This window comes from Oncorhynchus nerka, unplaced genomic scaffold (genome assembly GCF_034236695.1).
Source record: "Oncorhynchus nerka isolate Pitt River unplaced genomic scaffold, Oner_Uvic_2.0 unplaced_scaffold_37___fragment_2___debris, whole genome shotgun sequence".
NCBI lineage: Eukaryota > Metazoa > Chordata > Actinopteri > Salmoniformes > Salmonidae > Oncorhynchus > Oncorhynchus nerka.
This window is the reverse complement of record NW_027039946.1, coordinates 24,820-46,203: the sequence shown is the minus strand read 5'-3', so window position 1 is coordinate 46,203 and position 21,384 is coordinate 24,820. Positions and strand designations below refer to the sequence as shown.

General features: G+C 42.9%; 1 protein-coding gene across 2 annotated transcripts; it reads left to right on the top strand.

Annotated features, from left to right (window-relative positions):
- The first annotated feature begins 8,424 nt into the window (after positions 1-8,424).
- LOC115107632 (cell cycle control protein 50A-like) lies at positions 8,425-15,271 on the top strand. Of its 2 annotated transcripts, XM_029631080.2 has the most exons (10): positions 8,425-8,493; positions 8,663-8,920; positions 10,020-10,139; positions 10,255-10,362; positions 10,542-10,629; positions 10,714-10,857; positions 10,947-11,153; positions 11,640-13,095; positions 14,809-14,894; positions 15,045-15,271. In XM_029631080.2, the coding sequence occupies exons 2-8, from the start codon at positions 8,687-8,689 to the stop codon at positions 11,831-11,833; spliced, it is 1,095 nt and encodes a 364-aa protein (XP_029486940.1). In that variant the 5' UTR covers positions 8,425-8,493; positions 8,663-8,686; the 3' UTR covers positions 11,834-13,095; positions 14,809-14,894; positions 15,045-15,271. The 2 variants fall into 2 exon arrangements, with proteins under 2 accessions (XP_029486940.1, XP_029486939.1); XM_029631079.2 differs by having other exon boundaries at positions 8,442-8,920.
- The last annotated feature ends 6,113 nt before the right edge of the window (positions 15,272-21,384 follow it).

Below are 21,384 nucleotides of genomic sequence, written 5' to 3'. Positions count from 1 at the left end.
AAGGGGGGTGAGAAGGATTACTTTATCCTATCCTAGGTATTCCCGAAAGAGGTGGGGTTTCAGGTGTCTCCGGAAGGTGGTGATTGACTCCGCTGTCCTGGCGTCGTGAGGGAGTTTGTTCCACCATTGGGGGCCAGAGCAGCGAACAGTTTTGACTGGGCTGCGCGGGGAACTGTACTTCCTCAGTGGTAGGGAGGCGAGCAGGCCAGAGGTGGATGAACGCAGTGCCCTTGTTTGGGTGTAGGGCCTGATCAGAGCCTGGAGGTACTGAGGTGCCGTTCCCCTCACAGCTCCGTAGGCAAGCACCATGGTCTTGTAGCGGATGCGAGCTTCAACTGGAAGCCAGTGGGAGAGAGCGGAGGAGCGGGGTGACGTGAGAGAACTTGGGAAGGTTGAACACCAGACGGGCTGCGGCGTTCTGGATGAGTTGTAGGGGTTTAATGGCACAGGCAGGGAGCCCAGCCAACAGCGAGTTGCAGTAATCCAGACGGGAGATGACAAGTGCCTGGATTAGGACCTGCGCTGCTTCCTGTGTGAGGCAGGGTCGTACTCTGTGGATGTTGTAGAGCATGAACCTACAAGAACGGGCCAGCGCCTTGATGTTAGTTGAGAACGACAGGGTGTTGTCCAGGATCACGCCAAGGTTCTTAGCGCTCTGGGAGGAGGACACAATGGAGTTGTCAACCGTGATGGCGAGATCATGGAATGGGCAGTCCTTCCCCGGGAGGAAGAGCAGCTCCGTCTTGCCGAGGTTCAGCTTGAGGTGGTGATCCGTCATCCACACTGATATGTCTGCCAGACATGCAGAGATGCGATTCGCCACCTGGTCATCAGAAGGGGGAAAGGAGAAGATTAATTGTGTGTCGTCTGCATAGCAATGATAGGAGAGACCATGTGAGGTTATGACAGAGCCAAGTGACTTGGTGTATAGCGAGAATAGGAGAGGGCCTAGAACAGAGCCCTGGGGGACGCCAGTGGTGAGAGCGCGTGGTGAGGAGACAGATTCTCGCCACGCCACCTGGTAGGAGCGACCTGTCAGGTAGGACGCAATCCAAGCGTGGGCCGCGCCGGAGATGCCCAACTCGGAGAGGGTGGAGAGGAGGATCTGATGGTTCACAATTGACACCTTGCGTACCAGAGACACATGCGCGGCGTGAGTGGCTGAGTAGATCAGAATGTCATCGATATAAACAACCACTCCCTGCCCGTGCAAGTCCCTGAGAATATCGTCTACAAAGGGTTGAAAAATGGCTGGAGCATTTTTTAACCCATTCGGCATGACGCAGTACTCATAGTGGCCCGATGTGGTACTAAATGCGATTTTCCACTCGTCTCCCTTCCGAATACGCACCAGGCTATACGCACTCCTGAGATCCAATTTTGTGAAGAACTGCGCTCCCTGAAAGGATTCCACTGCCGTACCAATGAGAGGTAGTGGGTAGCTGAACCCCACTGTGATGGCATTTAGACCTCTATAATCAATACACGGACGCAATCCTCCCTCCTTTTTCTTCACAAAAAAGAAACTCGAGGAGACGGGTGAAATGGAGGACTGAATGTACCCCTGTCCCAGAGACTCCGTGATATATGTCTCCATAGCCAACGTCTCCTCTTGGGACAATGGGTACACGTGACTCTTGGGAAGCGCAGCGTTACCCTGGAGATCTATCGCACAATCCCTTCCCGGTCGATGTGGTGGTAATTTAGTGGCCTTCTTTTTACTAAAAGCGATTGCCAAATCGGCATACTCGGGGGGAATGCACACTGTGGGACCCTGGTCTGGACTTTCTACCGAGGTGGCACCGACGGAAACTCCCAGACACCTTCCAGAACACTCCTCTGACCACCCCTGGAGAACCCCCTGTCTCCACAAAATTTTAGGATTGTGCCGGGCCAGCCAGGGAATCCCTAACACCACTGGAAACGCAGGCGAATCAATAATATAGAGACTGATACGCTCCCTATGATTCCCCTGCGTTACCATGTCCAGTGGAATCGTGGTCTCCCTGACCACCCCTGACCCTAATGGCCGGCTATCTAGGGAGTGCACGGGAAAGGGAGAATCTATCGGCACAAGCGGAACACCTAATTTAATAGCGAGTCCGCGATCCATAAAGTTCCCAGCTGCGCCTGAATCGACTAGCGCCCTATACTGGGAAGAGGGGGAAAAATTAAGAAAAAAAATCAAGACAAACATGTGACCAACAGGGGGTTCTGGGTGAGTTTGGTGCTGACTCACCTGGGGTGATCGAGAAATGTTCCGCCTGCCATCTCGACTCCCAGACGGACCCCCCCAGCACCGATCGGCCGTGTGTCCTCTCAGACCACAGTTGGTGCAGAGGGAGCCTCCTCCTCCGGTACCCCTCGGCAAAGCCCCTCCCAACTCCATCGGAACAGGAGTGGAGGTGCTGGGTGATGGAACACACAGGACCCTCTCTGAACGCCCGCGGGCAGCCAGCAGATTGTCCAGTCGGATGGACATGTCAATTAGCACATCCAAGGAAAGCGCGGTGTCCCGACACGCTAGCTCCCTGCGGACGTCCTCCCGGAGACTACACCGGTAGTGGTCGATAAGGGCCCTGTCGTTCCACCCGGATCCTGCTGCCAAGGTAAGGAACTCCAACGCGTAATCCTAGGCACTCCTCTTCTCCTGCCGGAGATGGAATAGTCGTTCTCCCGCCGCTCGGCCATCTGGAGGGTGGTCAAACACGGCGCGGAAGCGGCGAGAAAACTCGGGGTAGTGCTCCTTAGCTGAGTCTGGGCCATTCCAAACTGCGTTTGCCCACTCCAGAGCACGACCCGTGAGGCAGGAGATGAGGACATTCACCCTCTCCGCTCCCGAGGGAGTGGGTCTGACGGTGGCCAGGTACAGTTCTAGCTGGAGTAAGAACCCCTGGCACCCTGCTGCCGCTCCATCATAGACCCTCGGGAGCGTAAGACGGAGGGTGCTGGAGTCGGGAGATGTGGAATCCTGAGGAGGGGGGGCCGAAGGTGGAGAGAGGAGACCGCTTCTCTCCCATTGGTCCATTCTCTCCATCACCAGATCCATCGCCGTTCCGATCCGATGGAGAACGGTGGTGTGATGTAGAACCCTCTCTTCCATCGATGGGAGGGGAGTGGCTGTTGCTCCTGCTGACTCCATTCCTCAGTGGTGCGGGATTCTGTAACGATCTGAGTGTAGTGGGTGAGGTTCAGTTCAGTTCAGCTAAGTGCTATTTTAATGCACAGAGAAACGGTGAACATAAGCCAACCCTCACGAAAACACAGGGCGTAATGAACAAACAAATGCCCCAAACAGGGGGACTTAAACTGTCCAGGGAAAACCCACAAAATGGGAAACCACAAAACCCATAGACGTGTACACAAGTACACCAAACAGACGGTCACAATAATTAATCCCGCACAAGGAACCAGGCGGGCCGGCTGACTAATACAGCCTTACTACTAACTACCTAACTCAAAACAGGTGCATTCAATAAACACATAAGGAGGGGGAGGAAATAATCAGTGGCAGCTAGTAGGCCAGCTTCGGTCGGAGTCGTGACAGATAGACTTAATGGAGGATAATTCTTGGGGGCTCGGAGGTACTGGAACATAATAACATAATGCATCAAATCATAATAAAGCATTGGATAGTGGCATAGAGCAGTAGAACAGAAGTGCTTGCTGAATGTGCACACATGGGAGAACAAATTGTAACCTAGTATTCGGAATGACTTCCTTTCAATTCTGTGAATCTCACAGAGAGACTCAGGCGTGTCTCTCTCACCACAGCAACGGCCACCGCGTTGGTCAGTCTCTAGGCTATACTGTTGCTCAAACCATAAAACCAACACAAAACGGTTCTTAGTATATCACGTTTTTACATTATGTTTTTTTAGGGGGCAGGATACTTACAGAGGTGGCAAGTCTAACACTGATCGCTTTTTTTGTTGTTTGTACATTGCAAACAGTGTCAATTATTTTTCATGCCAGGAGAGGTCCCAGGTCTGGGAAAATCTCCCCCTGGCCAGAATCCCCTCCCCCGGCCAGAATCCAACCAAACTTAATCATTAATGTATGTGTCATTGGCAGGGGGGAGATTTTCAGGCACAACACAGGAATTAAACAGTCCAAAACTGAGAGGTCCGACTCAAATTAAGCACTGCCAAAGGGCTCTGGTCAAAAGTAGCGCACTATATAGAGAATAGGTTGCCAAGTACCTTAACGTTGAAGTATTGACAAGGGAATTGCGAGCTATTTGGGATACACCCACAGTGAGGGTGAGAGACCAAGAGTGAAAACAGGAAGAAACAGCTCATGCTTTGGCCCAGGTTCTTGATATGATCTAGTCCTGATGTATATCTCTTTCTGGAGGGAGGGGAAATGTGTTGTGTACCGTATTGTCTCAGGGCTAGATCGCAGAGGACGTGGAGGACATTCTACATCTCTGTACAAAATAGTTTTCATTCTTACATTTATGTTTTCTGCTTCAAGAGCACCCAGACCATAAGGTGCAGCCTTGTCATTGAATTATCAAGTCAAGTTTGAGTCAGATGCATTGCATCATCATACTTTAGCTTCCAGCATTTGTCCCTATGTAGCCTGTCTCAAGATGATATGATGTTCTGATGATGGTCTATGGTTCCCTCATCTGGACAAATATGGACAGCTCAATCTGAAAATGCTAAATTGGAGAGTAAAAAAGAATGAAGATGTCTTTCTGATCTGATGACTAAATGTAATGTTATTTCTATGGTAAATAATGAATGTAGCCTACATTTACTTGGACTATGACAGTAAGGTCCTCTACATTTGGCTACTGACCATCGAGGCCTACTGTATCTCCTCCGGTTCCAAAAAGTATTTCAACAAGAATGTGAAAAGGAAGTGCTGAGGGAAGGCAGGCCACAGGTCTGGACCCAGACAGAGAGGAAATTCAACACAGGGTGGTGACGCTCTCATAGCCATGCACCAATTGATTAAACATACCCTCTAGAGCGATTAAGACATACTTATTTCTAACAAGCAGACTCCATCTCTATAAAGCGATAACAAAAACCACACACTACTTCTCCCAAGAGAACACAACCTCCTATCCTAATCCTTTACAAACATTTCGCTACACCCTCAATAAAATCTGCTAAATATGTGCATGTGACCAATACAATTTGATTTGATGAGCAGATGAACAAAGGTTTATGGAAGTGGAATGAAGCAAAAGAAGAAAAACACTTGCTGATGTTATGGTGCATGGAAGGGCATACCTGAATATTCAGTAGGGAGACGGGTACCAGACCCAATGGAAACAGTATGCGTCCCAAATGGCACCCCACTCCCTATATAGTACACGGTTTTTGAACAGACTCCTATGGGCCCTGGTCAAAAGTAGTGCACTATATAGGAAATGGGATGCCATTTGGGACGCATCCATAGAGAAGAGAAGGTGATGGTGGGTTAATATAGGGTCTGCCTGCGAAGAGAAGCATCTGGAAACTAGGCCTGGGACAGTAAACATGAGATAGCTGAATCTCAGATTCACAACAAGTGAATTCCACTTTCACTCAGATGCATCCTGATCCTGCATATTGTCGCCCTCCTTCACTTCCCTGGGGTTGTTTTGACTGCCTTCACTTCCCTGGTGTTGTTTTGACTGCCTTCATTTCCCTGGGGTTGTTTTGACTGCCTTCATTTCCCTGGGGTTGTTTTGACTGTCTTCACTTCCCTGGGGTTGTTTGACTGCCTTCACTTCCCTGGGGTTGTTTGACTGCCTTCATTTCCCTGGGGTTGTTTGACTGCCTTCACTTCCCTGGTGTTGTTTTGACTGCCTTCATTTCCCTGGGGTTGTTTTGACTGCCTTCACTTCCCTGTGGTTGTTTGACTGCCTTCACTTCCCTGGGGTTGTTTTGACTGCCTTCACTTCCCTGGGGTTGTTTGACTGCCTTCACTTCCATGGGGTTGTTTGACTGAGATGTTGGTGGAATAAAGTGTATATGGATGATTCTAATGACCAAATTGTGAACACAAAGAATCATTCATGTTTTCAAAATGCTGCATTATACAAATATAAAGTTAACCTTGAAATAATAGTATCAGTAGGTGTGTAGGTGTGAAATAGGACAAATATTTTTTTATTTTTTTATTTCACCTTTATTTAACCAGGTAGGCAAGTTGAGAACAAGTTCTCATTTACAATTGCGACCTGGCCAAGATAAAGCAAAGCAGTTCGACAGATACAACGACACAGAGTTACACATAGAGTAAAACAAACATAAAGTCAATAATACAGTATAAACAAGTCTATATACAGTACAATGTGAGCAAATGAGGTGAGAAGGGAGGTAAAGGCAAAAAAGGCCATGGTGGCAAAGTAAATACAATATAGCAAGTAAAACACTCGAATGGTAGTTTTGCAATGGAAGAATGTGCAAAGTAGAAATAAAAATAAGGGGGTGCAAAGGAGCAAAATAAATAAATACATTAAATACAGTTGGGAAAGAGGTAGTTGTTTGGGCTAAATTATAGGTGGGCTATGTACAGGTGCACTAATCTGTGAGCTGCTCTGACAGTTGGTGCTTAAAGCTAGTGAGGGAGATAAGTGTTTCCAGTTTCAGAGATTTTTGTAGTTAGTTCCAGTCATTGGCAGCAGAGAACTGGAAGGAGAGGCGGCCAAAGAAAGAATTGGTTTTGGGGGTGACTAGAGAGATATACCTGCTGGAGCGTGTGCTACAGGTGGGAGATGCTATGGTGACCAGCGAGCTGAGATAAGGGGGGACTTTACCTAGCAGGGTCTTGTAGATGACATGGAGCCAGTGGGTTTGGCGACGAGTATGAAGCGAGGGCCAGCCAACGAGAGCGTACAGGTCGCAATGGTGGGTAGTATATGGGGCTTTGGTGACAAAACGGATTGCACTGTGATAGACTGCATCCAATTTGTTGAGTAGGGTATTGGAGGCTATTTTGTAAATGACATCGCCAAAGTCGAGGATTGGTAGGATGGTCAGTTTTACAAGGGTATGTTTGGCAGCATGAGTGAAGGATGCTTTGTTGCGAAATAGGAAGCCAATTCTACATTTAACTTTGAATTGGAGATGTTTGATATGGGTCTGGAAGGAGAGTTTACAGTCTAACCAGACACCTAAGTATTTGTAGTTGTCCACGTATTCTAAGTGAGAGCCGTCCAGAGTAGTGATGTTGGACAGGCGGGTAGGTGCAGGTAGCGATCGGTTGAAGAGCATGCATTTAGTTTTACTTGTATTTAAGAGCAATTGGAGGCCACGGAAGGAGAGTTGTATGGCATTGAAGCTTGCCTGGAGGGTTGTTAACACAGTGTCCAAAGAAGGGCCAGAAGTATACAGAATGGTGTCGTCTGCGTAGAGGTGGATCAGAGACTCACCAGCAGCAAGAGCGACCTCATTGATGTATACAGAGAAGAGAGTCGGTCCAAGAATTGAACCCTGTGGCACCCCCATAGAGACTGCCAGAGGTCCGGACAGCAGACCCTCCGATTTGACACACTGAACTCTATCAGAGAAGTAGTTGGTGAACCAGGCGAGGCAATCATTTGAGAAACCAAGGCTGTCGAGTCTGCCGAAGAGGATGTGGTGATTGACTGAGTCGAAAGCCTTGGCCAGATCAATGAATACGGCTGCACAGTAATGTTTCTTATCGATGGCGGTTAAGATATCGTTTAGGACCTTGAGCGTGGCTGAGGTGCACCCATGACCAGCTCTGAAACCAGATTGCATAGCAGAGAAGGTATGGTGAGATTCGAAATGGTCGGTAATCTGTTTGTTGACTTGGCTTTCGAAGACCTTAGAAAGGCATGGTAGGATAGATATAGGTCTGTAGCAGTTTGGGTCAAGAGTGTCCCCCCCTTTGAAGAGGGGGTTGACCGCAGCTGCTTTCCAATCTTTTCTCAAATATAAGCACCCACCAAATGATTTGTATTATTAAGTGACTAGGATTGGATTACTAGGCTATGCATTACTATAAAGCAGATAAAAACATGCCACCAGACACCATCAGTTGACCATGGCTATATGGTGAACTTTATGGACAACATACAGAGCATTGTGTGCATTTTATAGCATGCACACAGTCTAGATAATGTGCCCTGAAAAGGTAATTTATGATATCAATCCAGGTAATCAGGCACAGTTGTCCAAGGATGACCCATGTATGCTATATCAGCTGATTATTTATTTGCTTCAATAAATCTGAATATTCAAACAGATGTTTGTCATTATATGAAGATTCATCATTTGATCTCCAAGTAGACAAATCAAGAACATGGTTTTGGTCAATTCAGGTCACGAGAATGTTCAACATCAATTTACTGGGAAAAACAAAAACATATTTTATTACATTAAAAAATAATTAGAATTAAAATGATATTATGAATGAAAATGAGGTTTTGTCTCGGGTGAAACGTTCATCATATTTGATGACGTCATGACGTAGGTCAAAAGAAAACCAAAAAAACTTCCTGACTTGGCTGTTCGTAACGCTGGGGTAGCTATATTTCATTAAAATGAGTTATCTTGCGAAATAACCGATAGAAAGCGACCACAATTATACCTTATGTATCAGAGCATTATCATACTTGTCTCAGCTAAATTGTAAGCTTCTTCAGCTTCAGGGAGTCTCGCTATAATAGCTGCTACTGGTTGTTTTATTTTAGAACAGAACCGTTCTGAGTGAAGCCATGATGGCGTCGAGCTACAACGCGAAGGAAGACGGTCACGTCACCGTACCTGGTGGTGGGACCATCCAGAATAAAAAGCCCGATAACACAGCTTTTAAACAACAACGATTACCTGCTTGGCAACCCATCCTGACAGCTGGCACAGTTCTTCCAGCTTTCTTCGTTATCGGGCTTATCTTCATCCCCATTGGTATCGGCCTCTACGTCACGTCCAACAACATCAAGGAGTTCGAGGTAAGGCCCGTGCTATCCGGGATCCTTAGCTAGTTGTCTACTGTACTCAATAAGTCCAAGAGAAAGGGGGCACCAGTATCACTAGGGAGGGGGCACCTTTAGTACTAGGGAGGAGGATGGGACAGGTGTATGGGGAAGCCTGATCCCGCCACCAAAAAAAAGCGATTGTTTTACACACTTCCATGTGCCTCAAAATCACTATTTGCTTGTATATGTACACCCACCAATGTTGTTTCTCATCATGATCGGTATCAACAGAAAATATAGCCTAAACACAAACAAGTCCTACAAATTAGAAACTGAATGCTGATTGGCTGTATGCCGTGGTTTATGAGACCATATAGCACGGGTATGATATTTATTTTTACTAGTTTAGTTACAATTGTAAGCAGTTTATAATAGCAATAAGGCACCTCGGGGTTGTGCTTACAGTACCACGGCTATGGGCTGTATCCAGGCACTCCGCATTGCGTGTAAGAACAGCCCTTAGCGTTTGTTATATTTGCCAAATACCACACCCCCTCGTGCCTTATTGCTTAATTAGACCATGGCTTATGTATTTGTAGCCAACAGATTCTGACCCTACCGCTTTACGCTTGTTCTCTCTTCGCTGCACTTGCGTCAGAACACAGTCATGTTCTATTAAGACACAATGTACCTCAATGCAGGGATGGGATGTGCCACTGTATTCCAAATTGTACCTATATTCAAACTGATACATCGAAGATTGAAAAACTGCCCCTTTTGTCTTCATGCTAGCTAGCAGTAGCCATATCAGCCATTATGAATTGGCATGTCACGTTGAATAACAAAGGAGCTGATTGGCCACGGTGTCTTAATCTAACCATGATTGTGTTCAGACCCCAGTGCATCTCACTGTAAACAAGCGTAACTGTAGGCTCGGAATCTACTTGTTAATGTACTGTATTTGATGTCAGGTCACAGGTGCACCATTTGTGGATTAGTAGGCCATCATTGTAAATAAGAATGTTTCTTAACTGCCTTGCCTGTTAAATAAATAAATACATTTGAAATAATGTTAGGCAGCAGATTTCCAGCCATTTGGAAATGCTGTTTTGATGTACACATGTCATTACAGATTGATTATACTGGGACTGACATGTCCAGCCCATGCTTCAACTGCTCCCAGAGCTTTAGTTGGAACAGCACAAGACCATGCACCTGTGCACTGCCCTTCTCTCTGGAACAGCCCTTTGAAGTAAGTATGAAGCATGATGTCTGCCTCTCAAATAGCAACCTATACACTATGTCAGTGGTTACCAACCTTTTCCGGTTACTATTCCTACCAACTGAATAGAATTTTGTCTCAACAGAGCAATGTATTCATGTATTATGGCCTGTCCAACTTCTACCAAAATCACCGGCGCTATGTCAAGTCCAGGGATGACAGTCAACTGAATGGTGACACCACCTCTCTAATGGTACATATTATGCCTTTAAAACAGGGTACCTGTTTTCACACTGCATTCCTGAATCTCTGCAATGACTTTTGACTGATCATCAACAATTTTACATCTTTAGTTATCTGACATTTCCATCAAATTGACAAGATGTTCTGTGCAATGATCTAACGTTACACGTCTGCTTGCAATGTCCACAGAACCCCAGTAAAGAGTGTGAGCCCTATGCTCGCAATGAAAAAATGCCAATTGCTCCCTGTGGTGCAATCGCCAACAGCATGTTTAATGGTAAGACCGTTGTGTCCTTCTTAGACCAGCATTACTAGAGTTGCAATAAGAGCAGCTCTGTTTATTCATGATCTCTTTCCTCAGACACTTTGGATCTGTATTACATTGACCCTAATGGCACAAGAATCCAAATTCCTCTGATGAAGAAGGGGATCGCTTGGTGGACAGATAAGCATGTGAAGTTCAGGAATCCTGGAGGCAACCCCAACCTCACAAGTGCTTTTCAAGGTGAGCAAGCACTCAGCAGAATTGTTACTATTTTACTAGGAATCTCACTGTCTTTTACCTAGGAATCTCACTATCATTTCCTCACCCAGGTACAACCAAGCCGATCAACTGGCGCAAGCCCGTCTATGAACTAGACACAGACGCTGAGAATAACGGCTTCATCAATGAGGACTTCATTGTGTGGATGCGTACAGCTGCCCTCCCCACTTTCCGTAAGCTGTACCGTATTATCCAAAAGAAGAACAACATGACGCCGACACTTCCCCGTGGCAACTACACCCTGGAAGTCACCTACAGTATCCTTTCACTGACAGCTGTTCAAATGATACAGCTGTACAGGAAGTTTGGGTTTGTGGAATGATAGCTTATGTTCTGATGTAATAGGAATGTTCAAATCAGTTATTGTCATAATAGGTCAGACAGACCAGGTCAATGTTGGGCCATGTTCAGTAGGGGGCCATTCCTTCACTTGCTAATAACAATAGGTTTCACCAGCTGGGGGATGACGAATACTGGCTTTCTTGGTTGTTTCCACTAATATAGACTACAAATGATATAATACCAGTCCACATTGTTATTGTATGATACGTTTTTATGATGGCAGTGGCTCCTGATCCATGACTGTATCTTTTCTGTCTGAGCCTCAGAAATAAATGATCCAATCATGGATCAGGAGCCACTCACTTTTAAGATCCTTCTTGCTAGAGTTATTTTGTAACTTACATGTTAAATGGGTCTGAAGTTGAGCATTTGTTGAGTCTTCCTTAATGAGTTGATCCTAGACTATCCTGTTCGTAGCTTTGAAGGCCGGAAGCGTGTGATCCTGAGCACCATCTCCTGGATGGGGGGCAAGAACCCTTTCCTGGGCATCGCTTACATCACTGTGGGCTCTGTCTGCTTCTTCCTGGGAGTGGTCCTCCTCATCATCCACCACAAATATGGCAGCCGCAACAACACCGCTGACATCCCTAACTAAAGACATATTGTATGTATGTTGCATGCTGGCTAGCAGAGGCATGGGCGTAACCAGTGGCTAATTACAAGCACTGGTGGTCTCTTGTCTGGCTTGTGTACTGTGTGTAAGAATGGCCTGCTTGTCAAAAGTGCAAAGACGTCAGGGGAGAGTTCACTCATATTTATTTTTCATGGTCAGAAAGCTATGCAGTTAACGTAGGGATTTCTATCAAGATGTTGTATTGACAGTAAGTTGAAATGTAATGACGCTACATCAATGTGCAGATAGTACCGTTTTAATTCAGAAATATGTGTGTGTCTGTCATAGATGTTTATTAGTTCTATATGAATAAATTATTTAAAATAATGTTTGAAGATGGTCAAGCGAATTGGAACAGTCCATTAGGCTAAATGTTGAATTGCTTTGAGTCAGGGCTGTTTATTCATACAAGTATGTTCTTGTTACATACATTACAGTAGTTTGAGGAACATATTTCTGGTCTGTTTACGCTACAGATAGGTCTCTATAGATTGCACAAGGATGTGCACAGATTTTCAGGTCAAGCGTTATGGAAGGCTTGCAATGTTTTCAATGTACTTTAGAACTTATTTTCTCAGTGTATAAATAGTAATTATGTTCAGCTGCCTAAAATATGCAGAGTCAAGTTTAAGTAACATAACACAAATGAAAATAGTAAATTTCAAGGTTTTCAGGGACCAAAGCTCCATGTAGCCTGGGCGCCAGTCTTTCTGCATTCTTGCAAATTCATTATGTAAAACATGTTTAGCATTACAAATAAGTAGGCAAGAACACAGACATACCTTGGACCAGTCTAGCATTCATTTTATTCTATGGAAAAACATCCTTATTTATTTTCTTACTAAGATTGTTGCAAATTTGTGAAATATGTTTTGCACGAGTTACCTGTTACCTGGAGATTATACGCCTGTTGCTTGACAAATAAAATAATATCTGGACAACTCATGTTGTTAACCAGAATTTTATTTGAAAATGGTTGGAAAAATGTTTCAAAATTGAAAAAGTGAATGTATACTTAATATGTTTGAATCTTGAGCCACTTTTGGCAGTACTTTTATAGCCCAGAATACAGTATGGTTATTACAGTATGGTTATTCTCCAAGTTCACACTCCTGCCCAGTATGTGGCAGTATGCCCCTTTCCTGACGCGTCAGTAAATCCTCCAAAGAAACTAGCGGAAACGTGGTGTTACTGTGTCCTTGTACGACGACTGACGTGGGGAGAAGATGTACGGACACATTCAAGTAAGATATCGATTTAGTCATGTTTTGATTGCAGTTAATATCTGTATTCAACGGAATCGGTTTGACTCTTTTAGCGGTTATGGGATGACAGGTAGTGGCTACTACTAGCTAGCCATTTAACTTATAGGTAGTAAGCTTGCTAACGTTATCTACTAAACGTTTTATTTATTTACTTGTGTTTATGGCAAATTAACTTGGTTAAATACACAGGTAGACAGCGGCATATTCCAAGCCAGCTCCCGCAGGCAGTTGGAGAACAAGGTCACACAGAAGCAAAAGCATTTCCAGGTAATTGACAGGGTTTATATGGCTGACGGCCATTTATATGGCTGTCCTTAAAATATGACGTTCAAATCTACTCTTTGATTTTTAGTTTATTGTCATGGAAAATGTAGCTTGAAATTATTGTTGACAAAGTGATATTTATGTTTTGATGACTGGTGACATGTCCACCTGTCCACTTGTAGTTCCCCTCCAATGAAGCCTGAGTTACATATAGTTGACGGATAAGTATATCTGATTGACAGAAGCTCATTGGGTTGATGTTAATGCTTTGCATGCTGGGTGTAAACTGAAAACAGTCAAATAATGTGTCCCAAATGACACCCTATTCCATACATAGGTCTCTGGTCAAAAGTAGTGCACTATGGGCCCTTGTCTAGAGTAGTGGAGCAAAATAGGGAAAAGGGTGCCATTTGGGACGGTGTCAATGTTGTGAGAGAGATGAGAAACCCACGTCTGACTCTAATTACCACTGGCAACTGATCAGGGGAGAGTGATGCCACTGCCTCATCATTGGCTGCTTTTCAATAAGTGATTGTGCAAACTGTGTTGCTTTTAAATGCTTTCTAAAACTTGGTGTATATCTTGCTGTAAATCATTAAAAGTGTAATGGCTGGATTGCTGGAATTTACTTGTTGCATTCTGTGGTTAGAATGGTCCTTTTGTGGGCATTAATGACCACTCAACCACCCAGATAGAGTTCTCTGGAGATGCACTGTTGAATCCTTTTGCTCTACTAGGAGATGAAAAGATCAAGTACATTTTTTTTCTCACCTTTATTTAACCAGGTAGGCAAGTTGAGAACAAGTTCTCATTTACAATTGCGACCTGGCCAAGATAAAGCAAAGCAGTTCGACAGATACAATGACACAGAGTTACACATGGAGTAAAACAAACATACAGTATAAACAAGTCTATATACAATGTGAGCAAATGAGGTGAGAATGGAGGTAAAGGCAAAAAAGGCCATGTCACTGTCCACATGATGCTTTTCCCTTGACTTACCCCCACACTAGTGGGCCGCCAGTGTTTTATGTTAATGTCAGCTATAGTATTATTGTGTTTATCAGGAGTGTGACACTTAAAACTTATGATGAGCAGAATCAACAACCTTTGCTTTGTGAGATGGTGTTAAAGTTCACAGTTAGGCATTGCTACGTAAATGCAAGCTGAAAAGTACCTAGGCCCTTGCCTTGGCTCCAAGTCAGAGCAGGTCCGCCAGAGTTATGGCTCAGTGAGACATAGGGTGCCGGCCTTGTGTAGATGGAAACATTGTCTGAGCCTTTCGGTTATAACACTGGGGTGAATCCTCATTGGAAATGCTCTGAAAGAGTACACCACAGCTTTGGTGAGCTTAAAGGATGCAGGATGCTTGTACTGTATGTTGCTGTGCATTACATTAATTTAATACAGTATATTTTTCTTCACCAGGAGGACAATGAGATTCCAATTCATTTGAAAGGGGGTGTCAGCGATGCTATCCTAATATAGAACAACAATGGCACTCACTATTCTGGGTGAGTACAGATGGACTCCATGGCAAACTAATCCATGTAGACATAAGATCTTGGTTTAGTCTGGTTGTACATTACCACATTAAATTGCTCAGTACCTTTTTGTAATAACACTTTATTTCATTAGTAATAATGTCTTACATTTCATTGCAGGATCTGCGCATGTCATATATGAGCTGGTTTGTGCAGGTTTCCCCAAGAAGAAGGAGTGACTGCAGCTCCTGGGCTCACATCTTCTACAATACATCCTGTTAGTTGTAAAATGTTGTCTCCATGTCCTTAGGGGGTTGATTTGTCCTGTCATAATGGTTTCTGTTTCATGGGATCAATATGTATTTATTTATTGTAATTGAGGATGATTAAATATGCCTCATAATGAAGTGTCATTCGTCCTTTTTGTATGTGTTTAAATTTATATTTTAAGTACAGGACAAACCATAACGAACGTTGGCTGTGTGAAGTAGATCACCTGTTGTGTGGCGACGAACGGTGGTGATTCAACATGTAGAATCGTCTGAAATCGAACAGAAAATGACGGCAGGTGTTTTGTGGTCAGAGGTGATGGGATGGCCACCTGCTGCGTGGATGACATTCGTTATGGTGTATCCTTTAAACTAAACTGAATAAACAATGTTAATTGTTTTACGTATTGAAATGACGTAGAACAATGTTGATACAACCAGTGTATAGACCAGGGCTCATCAACTAGATTTAGCCAAGGTCAAGTTTTTTTTTTTTTCTCCGTTTTTTTCTTGAGCGGGTTGTCAGGGGGCCAGAACATTATTAGCTGATTTCCTGGTGTTTTTTGTGTTTTTCTTTGTCCAATAATGAAAATATTTTACTCCGAAAACTTGTGGGGCCAAAATAAACCACGCGCCGGCCATATTCGGCCCACGGGCCTCCAGTTGGGGACCCCTGGTGTAGACTATAGAGGAATGTTGGTGCTAGCCTATGTCTGGTTGTCTGGTATGATCATGTCGTCACAACGGCAGAGGAAGAAAGACGTTGACATTTTGGTCATTTAGCAGAAGCTCTTATCCATCACATTATACATAAGTACCTCAGTACCTTGTTGACGCACCTTTGGCCGCGATCACAGCCTAGAGTCTTCTTGGGTATGACGCTACAAGCTTGGCACGCCTGTATTTGGGGAGTTTCTTCCGTTCTCTCCAGATCCTCTTAAGCTCTGATAGGTTGGATGGGGAGCGTCACTGCAAAGCTATTTTCAGGTCTCTCCGGAGATGTTTGATCGATCGGGTTCAAGTCCAGGCTCTGGCTGGGCCACTCAAGGACATTCAGAGACTTGTCCCAAAACCACTCCTGCATTCTCTTGGCTTTGTGCTTAGGGTCGTTGTCCTGATGGAAGGTGAACCTTCGCCCCAGTACGAGGTTCTGAGCACTCTGGAGCAGGTTTTCATCAAGGATCTCTCTCTACTTTGCTCTGTTCATCTTTCCCTTGATCCTGACTAGTCTCCCAGTCCCTGCCACTGAAAAAAACCCACGCTTCACCGTAGGGATGGTGCCAGGTTTCCTCCAGACATGACGCTTGGCATTCAGGCCAAAGAGTTCAATATTGGCTTCATCAGACCAGAGAATCTTGTTTCTAATGGTCTGAGAGTCCTTTAGGTGCCTTTTGCCAAACTCCAAGAGGGCTGTTGTGCCTTTTACTGAGGAGTGGCTTCTGTCTGGCCACTACCATAAAGGCCTGATTGGTGGACTGCTGCAGAGATGGTTGTCCTTCTGGAAGGTTCTCCCATCTCCACAGAGAAACTCTAGAGCTTTGTCAGAGTGACCGTCGGGTTCTTGGTCACCTCCCTGGCCAAGGCCCTTCTCCCCCGATTGCTCAGTTTGGCAGGGCGGCCAACTCTAGGAAGAGTCTTGGTGGTTCCAAACTTCTTCAATTTAAGAATGATGGACACCACTGTGTTCTTGGGGACCGTCAATGCTGCAGAAATGTTTTGCTACCCTTCCCCAGATCTGTGCCTCCACGTAATCCTGTCTCTGAGCTCTACGGACAATACCTTCGACCTCATGGCTTGGTTTTTTCTCTGACAGGTTTAGAGATGTTTGCAAATGTATTAAAAACTTATATACTTTATTTACGCTGTCAACTGTGGGACCTTATATAGACAGGCGTGTGCCATTCCAAATCATGTCCAATCAATTGAATTTACCACAGGTGGACTCCAAGTTGTGGAAACATTTCAAGGGTGATCAATGCACCCGAGCTCAATTTCGAGTCTCATAGCAAAGGGTCTGAATACTTAGTGTATAAGGTATATCAGTTTTTTAAATTTTCAATACATTTGCAAACATCTCAGAAAACCTGTTTTCTCTTTTTCATTATGGGGTATTGTGTTAGATGAGGAAAAAAATGGAATACATTTTTTAATAAGGCTGTAACGTAACAATATGTGGAAAAAGTCAAGGGGTCTAAATACTTTCCGAATGCACTGTACGTACAGATCTTATAAACAAGTGTACCATTTAAGGTCCAACTTCAATGGTTTATTTTAAAATTGCAGTGGAAAAACACTTTGGTATTTGTTTTAAGTAGTAATACAATTGATTTTATCTTCTACATGTGACCAAGTGTTCCCCACTTCTGCAGTGTGGCTCCGTTTTTAAAACTTGTCTGTAAGATTAATCCCTTATAGTTCCAAACCAAGGGCACATTAGGCCAAGGGCAGTGTGTTAATATTGTCATCAAATGATACTTTGTAAAGAAATGAGTATATCTACGATTAGAATGACGTTCCTATTTTGGAATGTCCTTGAGCTCTAGCCTACAGAAATCGGACTAGATCATGGGAAAATGTCATGAGATGCAATTTGCTCTATTGTTTACTTTTTTGTTGGTGATTTGATACGATATGCGTGCACATCTTACAGTGTTATATAGCAGATAAAAAGTTTCATTTTTTTTTGTTTCAGACTTTTATGAAATGTTAGTTTTTTTAAATTACCGAGCTTTTTCTGAAGCAATGCACCAGAAAGCATCGCTTGCAGGGCTTTCCGCATGTGCATTTTGCCTTTTGAGCCCCTAGAGGGCAATGTCTTCAAGGGAATTGCTTGGGTCTCACATTATGAATTCTCTCGTCTGTAAAAGTTGTGACATCTCTGTTTTAATTTCAATACACGTCAATAATCAATAACGTTCATTTGAAAAAGTTGTTTTTCAAAATGATCTGTTAGGTTATAATCTATAGCCTATGTATTTGATAGATGAGAATGGAATAGGCTACTCCAGTAGCCCCAAAAACTCCAGACACCATTCTGGTTGTACAATATCACTTTAAGTTGCTCAGTGCCTTTTGAAATAAGACTATTTAATTATTAATAACCTCTTACATTTCATTGCAGGATCTGCATATGTCATATATGAACTGGTTTGTGCAGGTTTCACTCAAGAAGGAGTGACTGCAGCTCCTGGGCTCACATGTTCTACAATACATCCTGTTAGTTGTAAAATGTTGTCTCCATGTCCTCAGGGGGTTGATTTGTCCTGTCATAATGGTTTCTTTTTCAAGTTCATGGGATCAGTATTTATTTATTGGAGCTGAGGATGATTAAATATGCCTCTCATAACAAAGTGTCATTAGTCCTTATTTTTGTATGTGTGTAACTGTATTTTAAGTACAGTAGACACCATAACGAATGTTGGCCGTGTGCGGCTTTGTGAAGTAGAGCCCATTGACCCAAGTTTATTTGACAAAATCGTTGCAAAAAAAAATGTATGGTGGAAATGTCAGGAAAATTGTATAGGAAACATTTTCTATAGATTTACAAAATGGTGACCTTTGTTTTGTCTTAACTTTTTTTGTTGTGACCAATGATGGAAACTGATTAAATGATAATTGCCACATTAATTTTGAAGTATTCAGTGTACGTGTCATTACATGACTATAAAACTCAACTTCACATTTTATTCTAAATGCCTTAGGCCCAGTGCTTGAAAAAATATATTTTTATCAACTATAAAAATGTATCTTTGCAAGACAAGGATTGTCCTGACTTTCAATAATGGCTGAATTGCTTTGCATTGCTTTCTAGTTGGTTAGCTAGTTTCACCATCAAATTATTTCAGATCTACAGGAGTGCAAGTCTCACCATGGCACAGACCTTGGTGATACATAGGCACATGAGAATTATTAGAATATGGCAAATGTTAGTCAATTATTGCATTCCATCCATGCTGGATTTCCCAGGCTACCTGAGACAGGAAACAGATAGGTGGGAGGGTAGACTACAGGCTCCAATGCGGAATTAGCCTGAAAGAGTAATAGAAACACTTGTTTTTTCAACAGGATTTTTGTGGGGAAAAAAATGTTTTTACATTTGAGTAATTTAGTAGAGCTCCTATCCAGAGCGACTTCAGATAGCTAAGTGAGACGTCCACATATCACAGGCATAGTAAGTAGGCTACACTTTTCCTCAATATGAACAGGTGTGCGGTGGGATTTATTTCACCTTTATTTAACCAGGTAGGCAAGTTGAAAACAAGTTCTCATTTACAATTGCGACCTGGCCAAGATAAAGCAAAGCAGTTCGACACACAACAACACAGAGTTACACATGGAGTAAAACAAACATACAGGCAATAATACAATAGAAAAATAAGTCTATATACAATGTGAGCAAATGAGGTGAGATAAGGGAGGTAAAGGCAAAAAAAGGCCATGGTGGCGAAGTAAATACAATATAGCAAGTAAAACACTGGAATGGTAGATTTGCAGTGGAAGAATGTGCAAAGTAGAAATAGAAATAATGGGGTGCAAAGGAGCAAAATAAATAAATACAGTAGGGGAAGGGTAGTTGTTTGGGCTCAATTATAGATGGGCTATGTACAGGTGCAGTAATCTGTCATTGAAAATAAGAATTTGTTCTTAACTGACTTGCCTAGGAAAATAAATGGAAATGTACTCTAGCAGGCAATTGTTTAATCTATTTTCCATGCGAACTTTATAAATGTTGACAAAAACTCCCTGAACAAGTTAATGGAAACATAGCTAATCTTGTTCATGTCTAGTTTGCTACTAATACCATTCTCATGATGGGAATTATTACCAGTAGGTAGGTTTCCTTCCAAATGGCGACAGATTTTCATGCGAATATTCTAAAATCCACATAAAAACACAACTGCCTCCCACGAAGCACCATTACATGTTTCTTCTTCTTTTTTTCTTAACAAATCAATACAGGAAGTACATGGGGGAACACAAGTATATATAAAAATATACAAAGGACAATTGGGATAGGGGGCGGGGCTAGGGGGTACGAGATCACATTACACAAGGACATACAGACACTTATTATTCTAACCTTTTTTGTTAGTAGAGTATTTAATTGTCTTAAAATATAGTTCAATTTGTTTTTGTAAGGTAAGAAAATGTTTTTTTTGTTGTAAATTTACATTTGTGAATATGAAATTTGGCCAAAAGAATAAGGAAATTAATTACATAAAAATGTTTCATCTTATTTATATCGTAGGTAAAGAATCTAAGCAGTATATCTCTCCACAATAGTGTAAGATCTTCATAAATGTATTCAATTATAAATCTTCTGATGTCTTGCCACAGTTTCCTTACATGAATACAATGCCAAACAAGATGCAACACTGTTTCTGGGTGGTCATTACAAAAGGAGCAATTTGAGTTGATGTTTTCCTTAAACTTCTTCATATAGTGGTTGGCAGGATAATATTTATGAATAATTTTAAACGAAACTTCCTTAATTTTGTTAACAAGTAGGTATGTGTGTGGCAACATCCAAACTGTTTTCCAACAGATATTATCAATAAATCCATTCCAATAAGGCATGACATAAGGTATAGATACAACATCCTGTTGAAACAAGGTTTACCTACTGATGGGTCAACAGAAGGTAGGCTCTGAGGGTCAGGTCTTGACATGTTCCTGAATAATAAAGCAACACCTGAGGGAATGGCATCTAAAACAATTGCAAAATCTTTAGGTGTTACAGGGACCTTGTAAAGTGATAAGAATTCCTTATAACTGAGTAAAAGACCCTCTGCATTTACCAGTTGGCTCACCAATAGGATATTATTTCAGAACCAATATTCAAAAAACAAAGGGTAATGGGTACAGTTTCTCCACAGAAAGTTGAGAAGCATCTGGTCTATCTCCTTGCTTGTTTTACTGTCAAGATATAAAGATAGAGTGCCATATGTTAGTCTAGAGATACCTTCAGCCTGGGTTATTAGGACTCTACCTTTTAAAGATAAGTCCCTCTGTAGCCATTGATTTAGCTTCTTCTGGGTTTTTTTAAATAGGAGGGTTAAAACTTAGCAAGCCTCTAGACTTCTGATCCTTTGTAATGGGTATGCCTAAATATGTAAGTTCTTATTTACTGGAATACCATAATATGAAGGTGTCACACAATCTTTGACAGCCATGAGTTCACATATATTAATGTTAAGATATAGACCAGACGCTTTGGAAAAGGATTGTATCACATTGATCGACAAGGGAAT